Below are 12,714 nucleotides of genomic sequence, written 5' to 3' on the forward strand. Positions count from 1 at the left end.
ACAATAATTCAACCTAGGGTTCATCAAATCCACAAAACGACAAGAGAGTTGATTTGCTTACCTTACCCAAAGCTGATTGAGTGCAAACCCAATAGATTTTCGAAATTACAAAATTACAAAATTTCACTTAATCCAAAGCCCTAGATTTTCGAAATTTTGAAGAGAATAACTGAGAGGGATTCATGATTTCCTTACCATTTTTTTAGATGGGTTATGCAGAGCTCTTCGCGAGAAACGCGTGGCCGCAAACGATACGGCAATCGGAGCTCCGTAGCTCAAGATATGAGCTTGAGAAGATGATAATGAATAGTATTTTCTCTTCTCTTCTCCCTCTTCTCTTTCAGCTGGTGTGTGTGTGTGTGTTTTGAGAGTGTTAATGGCTGAAAGAGTTCATTAATTGGCCTATATATGTTGGGTTTGGGTCCAGTCTAACCCGTTAGTTTTTTTAGCCCATTTGCCCAACTTTGGGCCAAACCTTTAAAATTAATGTCCGGTTTTCCATTTCTAATATTTTTCTAAGATTTTTTACTGTTTTAAATTTTTCTCACACAGTACCGGACAGACTTGGACCGGTTCAACCGGTTCTGCTGCCAGTTTGCGATTTTTTTCGATTTTTCGCAGAAAATACATTTTCTGACTAAAAAAAATCTACTGAGTCCAAAAATCATATTTAAATCCCCTAATTCTCATTCTAAATTCTCAGAATCTAATTTGGGCAATATTAATTAACTAATTAGATGATTAATTAGTCGCGATTCTTACATTGCTCCAACATCCCGAGTTAATGCCAGATCTGCAATTAAAGCTTCATATTCAGCTTGATTATTGAAAATGGAAAAATCAAATTTGATTGATGCTTCGATCACCATATCGTCACCCTTAGTTAGGATAAGACTGGCACCCTTATTTTTCATATTAGAACTCCCATCAATTTGGAGTGCCCATTCTGATACGTCGGGTACTGGGTGGGCCATTTCAGCCAAAAAATAACTATTGTCTGGGCTTTAGTGGCCAAATGTGACTCATATTGTATATCGAATTGAGACAATTCTATAAACTAACTTACCATCTGACCTGTTAAATTGGGTTTTTGTAGTACCTTTTTAATCGGTTGATCGGTTCGCACTATAATTGTATAATTTTGGAAATATTGATGCAACTGATGTGCCAAAGTAAGTAAAGCAAAGCCAACATTTCTAATTTCAAACCTTAATTCAGAGCCTTGGGCACCTTACTAATAAATTATACAAGTAGTTGGTGCTTATTTTCATTTTCCAAAACTAGAACTGAGGGCATCGTTTCATCAGTGACAAACAAATAAAGATATAGAGGCCTTTCGAGTTTAGGTTTTTCTAGGAAGGAGGGGATGATAGCAAAGTTTTGAAATATTGAAAAGTTTTTTCACACTCTTTTTGTCCATGCAAAATCGACACCCTTTCTCATTAAGTTAAAAAATGGTTTCGCCTTTTTTTAGCTGAAGCTCCTAAAAACCTAGACAAAGCAGCTAGCCGACCTGTGAGCCTTTGTATCTCCTTGAGGTTCTGAAGACTCAACATGTCTAAGATAGCTTGACATTTTTCAGAATTAGCCTCTATTCCCCTTTGAGTGACCATAAAGCCTAAGAACTTACCTCCCCAAACCCCAAACACACATTTCGTTAGGTTCAACTAATGAAGTCAGAGGCATCTGAAAATTTTTTCTAGATCAGCAATTAAGACAGAATCTTGTTTGGTCTTTATCAACATGTCTTTGATGTAAACCTCCATGTTCCTTCCGATTTGCTGTCTAAAGACCTTAGCCATAAGCCTTTGGTATGTAGCTCCTGTCTTTTTCAAACCAAAGGGCATTACAGTATAATAATAGATCCCTTCAGGGGTGATAAAAGTTGTTTTCTCCTCATCAGGCTTGTACATCGGTATTTGATTCTACCCAATATAGGCATCCAAAAAGCTAAGAATGCAATATCCTGAGTCTGAGTCGATCATGTTATCTATGTTAGGTAAGGAAAAATAATCCTTTGGGCATGTTTTATTTAAATCTATATAATCTACACACATGTGTCTGATAAACCACTATTTTACAGTTTATTTTGTACTAAATTGAGTGAATTTTATCCATTATTCTCACATTTATTCATAGAATTCGCATTTTTTACATTTTCCTTCCTAATTTTGTGCTATGATTGAAAACATACTTATTTGGCCTTAAATTTGCTAATTTTAATCCTCTCTTATTACGATTCGATGCCGTGATATATTTGTTAAATTTTTTCAGGGTTTATAGGGCATGAATGGTTTACAGGATGGAAAGGAAGCATGTAAAAGTGGAAGGAATACAAGAAATTAAAGGAATTGCTAAGCTGTCAATTCTGACCTCTTTGTACTAAATCAATCATAACTTGAGCTACAGAGATTCGAATGAGGTGGTTCTAGTTGTGTTGGAAAGCTAACATCCGGGGCTTCAAAATGATATGCAATTTGCCATAGTTGCCTTGCAGTTAGGTGATGCACACGCGTGGTATGACGCGTACACGTGATTAGTGCGGCGGACAAGCAACGCGTACACGTGGATGTGACCAGGATTTTGTCAAGTGACGTGTACGCGTCGGCGACGCGTACGAGTGACAAAGTGTCACGTTCTACAGATATCAGAAAATGTTAAGGGCAATTTTTAGGCTAGTTTTGGCCGAGTTCCAAACCCGAAAACACAGATTAGAGGCTGTAGAGTGGGGGAATCATCATTGACACTTTTATTCACACAATTTTAGGTTTTAGATGTAGTTTTCTAGAGAGAGAGGCTCTCTCCTCGCTCTAGGTTTTAGGGTTTCTCTTTTCAATTTCTCCTTAGGTTCAGGTTCAATTTTACTTTAATTTAGTTTTCTCTTACTTTTATTTGTTCAAGCACTTTAGTTCATCTTCCTCCCTTGTTATTCCCTTTTTTCGCCATTTTCATGTTTATGAGCTATTGTTACATTTGATTCCTTCTAATGCAATTTGTGTTTTCTATGTTTATTGTTGCTCTCTTTAATTGTTAGTCATTGATGCTTGGAATTGGTTGTTTAGATTTATTTTCCTTGTTAGTTTTCTATGCTTTTATTTTATGCCTTCCAAGTGTTTGATAAAATGCTTGGTTGGGTTTTAAATTAGATTCTTATGTTCTTAACTTGGGATTAATCAATTAGAGACTCTTAAGTTATCAAAACTCATTTGTTGATTGGTAATTGAAGATTGCCGGTTAGCTTGAACTTCACCAAAGCTAGTCTCTCACTTTGAGTTGACTAGGACTTGTGAACTCAAGTTAATTGTATGCACTCGACCTTCCTCTATTGGTTAGAGGTTAACTAAGTGAAGGCAATTCGTATTTACCATCATAATTGACAATGATAACGAGGATAAAACTTCTAATTATCAATCCTTGCTAAGAGCTTTCTTAGTTACTAATTTATTTTCTTATTATTTACATTCCTTGTTTATTAAACTCAAAACCCAAAAAGATACAATCCCATTAATAATAAACTACACTTCCCTGCAATTCCTTGAGAGATGACTCGAGGTTTAAATACTTCGGTTAATTTTATTCGGTTTGCTTAAGTGACAAACAATTTAAATTTGATTGAGGTTTGATTGTCGGTTTAGAACTATACTTACAACGCACTTATTTTTGTGAAAATCTTTACCGACATTTTTCCCCGTCAATGTCATTTTCCACTAGAATTTTTACCATCACGACATTATATAACCATGTCGAATATGTCAATTCTCGGATGAAACCAGCATCTAGCAACACTTAAACTTTCCTTTTCACCTCGGTAGTTCGGTTGGGTGACATCTTTCGACATTGTTGTGCAACTGGCTTAAAGTTAGAGTTAATGGCAAGTTGATAGGACATAAACATGGGATCAATTCCCAACATATCATAAGGTTTCCAAGCAAATAAATCGACATTACCTTTTAGGAGATCCTGAAGTTCCATTGTTAAGGGATAGGGCAATTCCTTGTTGATTACAGTGTATTTGTCTGTTACGTCACCAATCTGGAACTTTTCTAGATTCCCGTTTTATTTTGGCCTCAGCTTCTTCTAAATTCAGAAATCCAAGTCAACTAAAAATATTTCAGTAGAATCCTTGGCCTTATCTTTCAAAGCTGATTCCCAATCTCCACAAATAGTTGCTATCCGAGACTCAAAGGTTAAAAACTTGATGACAGATCACTTTGTTGATATGAAGGCGCAAAGGTTGTTCAAAGTCTTTCTTCCCAAGATAACATTGTATGTCGTTGAATCTTTCAAAATAACAAATTCAGCTTGTGCAGCTTGGACATGGGCACCTTCTGCTAAAGTAAACAATAAGTCGATTGCGCCATCGCACTAATCCCACTATTCTGAGAAGCTGCGGCTTCAGGTGTTGATCCCTTAAACCCAAGGTATCAAAAGTGTTCCTAAAAAGTAAGTTCAAATATGCTCCCATATCAACGAAGATTCTTTTTACAATACCATTTTCTAATTTCGCCATGATAACCAAGGGTTCATCATCATCAGATGTGGCATACTGAAAAATTTCTGCTGCAAACTGCACAGTTGGGATGCTAGTGATCTTCAGAACTTCCGAGTTTGCTACTTTAATATCTTTTTTTATTGTACTCTTATATTTGAATTTTGATGATCCATTCTTGCCGACGACCACATTCACCATGACTTAGGCCATTTCCTCCAGGACTTCTATAGTCCTCGTGTTCCTCAGGTTTCTTACTTCTCAATCTTCATCCTCAGTCTACCGTCTAGGCGGCCTAATGTGGTGAACAAACTAGGAAAGTTTCTCATCCTAAATTGTCTGTTCCAAAGCATCCTTGAGATTAATACAATCTTCAGTTCTATACCCATAAGATTTATGATAGTCACAATATTGTGACTTATTCAATGAAATCCTTGGCCGAATTTGTCTCGCTTTTGGAAGAATGCCCCTATGAGACACTTGCTGATATATTTCGGATATGGATGCCATGAATGGTGTATAAGTAGGGAACTTCCCAACTCGAGGAACAAAGGGTTTTGAGAATGAGGACTTCCCCGACCCTCCGACCTTGCTTGGTGATGGAGTCGAATTCTTCCTCTTTGTTGAAACCACTTTCAAGACATCTTCATCACGCATGTATTCCAAAGCTATCTGGTAAATCTCTTCCATGGATTTCACATCTTTGAAAGTTAGGTGCCTCCTGAAGTTTCCTTCTAATAATCCTGCAATCAAACAAAGACACACAACTTCGGGAGTTCGTGTGTTTACTTCCAGCAAGGCTTATTGAAGCAATCCAAATAATCTCAAATGCTTTTTTCTGAATTGTTTCTCAATACCAAGCAACAAGATCGAATGCCTAGTTTGGGTTCTTCTTGTGGTGAAATGTGCCAAAAACTTAGTTTTTATGTCGGCAAATGAGAAAATAGACCCGGAGGGGAGTGTATTAAACCACGCCATAGCCGGGTCCCGACAAAGTTACCGAAAAAGGTTTACATCGAATAGTATCCCCTATGCCCTTTAATTCATCCAGGCTTTAAAAGCATCTATGTGATCTTGAGGATCTGACTTCCCGTCATACTTCAAATAAGTTGGTTTGTCGAAGTGTTTTGGCAAGTGAGCTTGAAGGATGTGGGATGTAAATGGAGATTGACCCATTATGACATGTTTCCCGGATTCCCTGTGCCTTTTAGGATTTGGGCTCCTTTGCGAAGTCCTTCGCATTTTAACTAGGTGGATCGAGACTCATTCCTTGCCCACCTCTCATGTTCACGAGGTTCGGCATAGGTGACCTCCTTTGACGTTGTGGCAAGCGTGAATCCCGCCAATTATGATCTTATAGTCACTCTGGGATTTCATGATGATCATCATCAGGTTCCCTGAGCGATCGACCTCGGGAACGAGATTGTCTAGATTGTGAACGCTCAGCCAGCCACTGTTCCAGTTCTAGGTGATGACGCTCTAGCTCTTGCACTTGGTGTCGCATTTCTTGCATGGCATGATGATAATCATCTCTTAACCCAGCGAAGTGTCGGGTTCCTGTATTATGAGCTTTCGGATTGGGTACTTCCCAATGTCATATCCAGGAGGCACTTGATGTTCTTGATGTTGCTCCTTTAACGGAGTATCCAGGTTGATTGTTGAGTGGGTTTTGTGCTCAGACATGTTCCTTAGTGAAGTAGGGCTCCCCACAGATGGCACCAAATGTTTGTACCAGGAATAGAGAACACGAGTTGGATAGTTGAAGAGATCAGAGATCCTAACTTCGATGAAAGTAGAATCAGGCTGGGAAGACAACCTATAAGACACTTCGATATTTAAGTTAGCAATGTGTCGTGATAGCGTGTTATATTTCAGAGTTTATCCGCCATGTTTCTTCTCCTTTTATCCCTCTATTCCGAGATTATCATTTTCTCGGGCATTTACTACCCTTGTATTATGCTCTTAATGCCATGATTTGGCGGTTTCATAACTTAATAACATGGCTATTACGTCGTATCCGATGTTATCTTGTAACACCAAATTCTTGTTTAATTGGCATTCGGTTTTGTCATTATTTGTCTAGAATAGTAACATTGTTTTGCTGAATAAATTAACATTTGATGCAAGAATACGCATATTAGATTATTAGTTGTGTGTGCGTGCGTTTTTGTGCATCTACATAGCTTGCCACCTTAGAATTTACCTTTTCTTGCTTGACTTGTCGTAACTGCAAAGTGCAAACTCGTCAGTTAGTTGCGATAGTTTAATCTTGCAGAAAAACTGCTATACAACCAAATACTTTGCCGACAAAGAATGAGCTCAAGTTTACAAGAATCACAAAATTAATATTCTTTCCTTGTGAATACAAATATCTTGAGAGAAAAACCTCTTGAACCTTGAACTCAATGCTGCTTTAAGCTTGCATGGGTCTTTTAGAGAAATGTCTTTTTTTCAAACGATTTTTAAAAAAAATAAAAAAAATTGTGTTTAAATATCTCACGATAAAAATATTTAAGTAATTACTCAAATCAGTTTTCGACGATTTTAAAAGCGGACATTTTAGTCCCAAAAAAATTAATACACAGATTAATTTCCAAGGTTTTACTTCGGTAGATGAATCAATCTTCAGTTTGTTTTTCGACAAAATAATTACGACAAAATAATTACTCAAATCAGTCGCCAAGAATTTTAAAAGCAGACATTTTAGTCCCCAAGAAAAATTAATATACGCATCAATCCTCAACGTTTTTCTTTATCAGACATAACAGTCCTCCGTCCATTTTATTTTTACTATATGTCAACCTTTATTATTATTAACTTAGCTTTGTGCATGTGGACGATGACACTAGCATATTAATACACATTTTTCGTTAGAAACAAGTAAAGTGAATAATGATATTTTGAAATCCAAAATAAAATATTTTCTTTTAATACAAACATATTTTTTTAAAATAGAACATCTTTTGATTATATTAAATACAAAAATATTAAATGGTCTCAACCTTAAATTTTTGTAGAATAATATCTAATAATTTGATTGAATATTATTATTATTATTATTATTATTATTATTATTATTATTATTATTATTATTATTATTATTATTATTATTGAGTGACTATATATATATACTTTTTATATTATAAATACATACATAAGAATCTAATGAATAAATTTATAATTATTTTTGCCTAAAAAATATAAAAAATTATGATACAGTATTATTGTGCAATTAATAATAATAATAATAATAATAATAATAATAATAATAATAATAATAATAATAATAATAATTATTATTATTATTATTATTATTATTATTATTATTTTATTTTACTTTTTTTTACGGAAGACTGTTATGTTTGATGAAGAAAAACGTTGGGAATTGATCTGTGTATTAATTTTTTTAGGAAACTAAAATGTCTATTTTTAAAATTCTTGGGGACTGATCTGAGTAATTATTCTGTCGGAAAATGAATTGAGTACTAATTTGTCCGTTGGAGTAAAACTTTAAAAATGTTTTTGTGTATTAATTTTTTTAACTAAAATGTCTGCTTTTAAAATCCTTAGTATTGATTTAAATAATTATTCAAAATATTTTTTGTTTATTTATTATGTTAAAAATATCTTTTTTTAGATTAAAAAATCTTTAAAAAAATAAATTATAATTTTTTAAAAAATATATATTTTTTTAATATTTTTATTTTTATTATTAAAATTTTGTGAAACACACTAAAAACTATAATATTTTTCTCAATAATTTTTTTTTCTAACAAGTTAATGGTACACGAATAAGCTCTTACTTGATGGGATAACTTACAAGTTAAGTTTGGGTAACTCGTAACTGTAATATTAGCACATTATAATTGATCTCAATCATCAATTAAGAATGCGGCTGCATTACCCACATAACTAAACTCTTTTATCTGAAGAATCAAATTGTCTAACATTGAAGATATAAGGGTGGTGTCACGATGGGATTTGTCCCTCGCTATAAACGTGTGAACTTCATTATTCACTTCAATCCAACTACATCCTGGTTCTTTCACTACCCCACCTTTGTCCATTTTTTCTCTCACCCTCCTGACATGTACCCACATTCCTTTGGAAGCAAAAATATTTGAAAGTAGAGTATATGATCCACTATCTGCTGGGTCACATGAAATTGCCATCTCAGCAGCATACGTTCCCAGTTCAATATTACATGAAACTCTACATGCACTGAGCAAGCTCCTCCACACTACTGCTGATGGTTTTATTGGCATCTTATCAATAAAGTCCTTTGCTTCGTATATTTTACCAGCGCGGCCCAGGAGAGAAACCATGCAAGCATAATGATCCATTCCCGGTTCGATACCAAACTGGGGCATTGATTCAAAGTGATGAAATCCAAGGTCATTAAGTCCAGCATGGCTACATGCTGATAGCACACCTACAAAGGTGACATAATTTGGCCTTACTCCATCCTTAATCATGTTTTCAAACACCTCTAGAGCTTTCGCTGCTTCTCCATGCTGTGCATATGTTGAAATCATGGAATTCCAACAAGTAACGTCTCTCTGATTTGTAGAACTAAATGCCTTGTGAGCTTCTTCAATGCCTCCACACTTGGCATACATATCCACCAGAGCATTTATGATGAACGGATCATCATCAAGGCCCATTTTTATGACCTGGTTGTGAAACTGCCGACCATGCTGCAGACTTGCTATATTACTTGCTGCTGTGATCACAGCAACAAAACTGAACTCATTGGGTGTTAGTCTTGATATTTGTAAATCTTTGTAAAGTTTTAGTGCTTCCTCATTTTCTGACTGTTGTGTATACCCAGAAAACATCGCATTCCATACTACAATGTCTTTGTCATGTATTTCCTCAAAAACTAATCTTGCATCCCCAATACATGAACATTTTGAATAAACATCTATTAGAGAACTTCCAGCGAAATTGTCTAAAGAAATTCCATATTTAATAATCAAAACATGTATTTGGTAGCTTAATTTAAGCTGAAACAAGGATGCAGACAGCCCAAGCAGGCTTACAAATGTTAATAGATTTGGTGGCAATAAACTCAGCCTCATTTCTTGGAAAAGATCCAATGCTTCATTTAGCTTGTCTTGTCTTGAGTATCCATTTATCATCGCATTGTAGGATACTACATTAACAACAGCCAAAAGGTTGAAGACTTTTCTTGCATCAGTCAAGGAATCACATTTTGCATACATATCAATCAAGCCATTTTTCACAAAATCATCATTATCAATATTCACCTTGATACTATAAGCATGCACTTGCCTTCCCTTTTCTAGAGCCTGGACTGAACCACATGAGGTGAGAATGCTAGTGCAACCAAATGCATCGGGCTTATAATCCATTTTAGCCATCTCAGCAAAGAGGTTCATGGCATCTTGATGAAATGAATCCTGCATGCAACCAGCAATCATGGTGGTCCACGAAACAATATTTTTGTCTATCAGACAATCAAATAACTTCCAACCCGTCTTCACTTTGTGACACTTCAAATAGAAATCTATAAGTGCATTGACCATTGTAACATCCATCTCAATCCCCTTCCTTAATACATATCCATGAATTTGCCTACCACCTTTGAGAAATTCAAGCATCGAACAAGCACCCAACACACTAGAAAGCACATACCTGTCTGGACATAGATCACACTCTCTCATCTGGTTGAATAACTTTAAGGACACTTCACTTCTTCCAAGTTTTGAATACCCTGCTATAATTGCATTCCAGGTAACCATAGTTTTCACTTCAAGACAATCAAATAGAATCCTTGCTTCCTCAATGTAACAATGCTTTGCATAAAAATCAATCAAAGAGGTGCCCACATAAACATCTTGAATAAATCCACTCTTAAAAACAAACCCATGCACCTGCAGTGCTTGAGCGAGACTACCCAAATGTGTACAAGCTCTGACAACACTGGCCAAAATGTACTCATTTGGTTCCTCACAAGAACTTCTCCTGAACCTGCAGAACAACAGCAGAGCTTCCACACTATAACCATGTTGAGTGTACATGGAAACCATAGAAGACCAAGTAACAAGGTTTTTCTGAGGCATAATATCGAATAGCTTCTGTGCATCATTTATAAATTTCAATTTTGAGTATGCACGAAGCAGAGTGTTAACAAGGAAAAGATCATGTTGAAAGCCCAAAACCACAACATGAGCATGGATTTTCTTATAGTAATAAGGAATAGGATTGTTTGGCCATGACAACTGCAACAAACTGGCCAATTCATGACCAATTTCCCGTTGTTTACGTAATGGAGGAGTTATAAATGGATCAAGTGAGTGAAGAAAATTATGAGGTGACAAAGTGGGAATGTTAAAAGCATGGTTGGCATTGATTTTGTGAAGGAAATTGAACTTAGATCGTAGTAATTGTCCATGTTGGATTCGCATCATATATGGGACAAGGTGGATGCATGCTCTGCTTTCAACAGAGCTTGTATGGAACGGTAACAATCAGAATTTTTTCAAAAGAGTTGAGAATTTTTTTTTTCTTGATTTAAAATAGGTTAAAAGGATAATTTAAAATTTTTTCCATTCTCATTTTTTTATAATTTTCAAAATTAATATTATAAATATTAAAATATTTTATTTATAATTAATTGTTTTAATTTTGACCAATATTTATTTAACTATTTTATTTATTTTTATTTATCTTAATTAACGTATATTTCGACAAGTAGTTTTCACTAATTATTTTTCCAGTAGTGCTACGTTACCAACTTTTTATCTGCCAAAATCTGCCAACTTGAGTTGGGTTGGACATGAAGCCCATTTACTAAATAAAACCACATCTAAGTTAATCATGGTTTAATCCTAATTTATCACGTATTGGTAATAATTGGCAGACTCTCTCTTGGTAACGTATACTTTTCCTTATTTTTTATATTGCTTTAGTTTTAGTGTTGTGTAAGTTAGTAACGTCCATAGGTGTCGAGTGGGAAGTTAATTATTTTTTATATGATGGATGAAATGGTGATTATTATGAATTAAAATGAGTGTATGTTATAAATATGATGTATAATACAAATTGTTACTTATTATTTGCATAACAAAAAAAAATTATTATTCACATAAATCATATTTTTTTAAATTAAAAAATTAAAATTGTAACTCACGATTTTTTATTTTTTTTGTCTTATTTAAAATTGTAATTCACGATTTCTGTTTTTTTTTTATTTTTTGTCTTATTTGAAATCGTTACTCACGATTTCATTTTATCCTATATCACTGCATTACGTTAAAATATTATAATATTAATGAAAAACACCAATAACAATCTAATATAAAAAAAAGTTAGCTGTCGAGTGGGTATATGGGTCCAAAACTTCTCGTTCTCTTCGAGAAGCTGACCTGCTATCATCAATTTTATCACGCATTGAATTAGATCTAAGTGGACAATCTGCAAAACACTTCGATACTTGTTTATTAGTTACTTTTTCCTTTTAATTTTATCTTCTAAAACTGTGTCGTTTTCTCACATTTAATGTTTATTGTAATATATTATTGTCGAGATTCGACAATTACAGAATTTGATGGCATAGTCATTATGGTATTCTGCCGTTATCTCATAAAGTCGGTCATGAGTTTAATCGTTTCTCTTTTATCTAAAACACTATGTAACTAAAATTATTATTATATTAATTTAGTTACATAAAAATAATTTATTTTTTGTATAGTGTAAGTAATGAACTAATGACATTTATATATTTATTTAGTTACTATTTTTTGCATGTTAATGTTCACAAATTATACAAATGAATAATTACGGTATAAAACTATATATTATTAAAATAATTTTTCAAATAAATGTATTTTAAATAGGGCAATTTACCAATTTAAAACAATTGGGTGAATCTTTTACCAGATTACAACAATTGGAAATTGCATACCTTTTTGTCTTGTTTCATTTTATATAGAAACCGTGGGAGGCAACCACGGTTTTAAAATCAACATAAACCGTGGCTGGTAGCCAAGTTTTATGAGAAAAGGATTTTGAGTGTAAACCGTAGTAGGCAGCCACGGTTTACGTGAGGGAAGAGATATACATAAACCGTGGTAGGCAGCCACGGTTTATGAAGGAAAGGATTCGTACATAAAACCCTAGAGGCAGCCACGGTTTATGAGTGTGTAGTATAAATAGGAAAGCTGTGGCTGGTGAGGGCGGATCATTTGTGTGCTTCCAAA

General features: G+C 34.4%; 1 protein-coding gene across 1 annotated transcript; it reads right to left on the bottom strand.

Annotated features, from left to right (window-relative positions):
- Positions 1–8,270: 8,270 nt before the first annotated feature.
- LOC112791224 (pentatricopeptide repeat-containing protein At4g39530-like) lies at positions 8,271–11,005 on the bottom strand. Its single transcript, XM_025833960.3, has one exon. It carries the CDS (start codon positions 10,921–10,923, stop codon positions 8,362–8,364), a length of 2,562 nt encoding a protein of 853 aa, XP_025689745.1. The 5' UTR covers positions 10,924–11,005; the 3' UTR covers positions 8,271–8,361.
- Positions 11,006–12,714: the final 1,709 nt, after the last annotated feature.

The sequence above is a fragment of the Arachis hypogaea genome, chromosome 3, assembly GCF_003086295.3.
Source record: "Arachis hypogaea cultivar Tifrunner chromosome 3, arahy.Tifrunner.gnm2.J5K5, whole genome shotgun sequence".
Lineage (NCBI taxonomy): Eukaryota > Viridiplantae > Streptophyta > Magnoliopsida > Fabales > Fabaceae > Arachis > Arachis hypogaea.

What these genes read in the sequence shown, in the direction of transcription:
- LOC112791224 (XM_025833960.3), bottom strand. Translation starts at nt 10,923, where the DNA reads ATGATGCGAATCCAACATGGACAATTACTACGATCTAAGTTCAATTTC.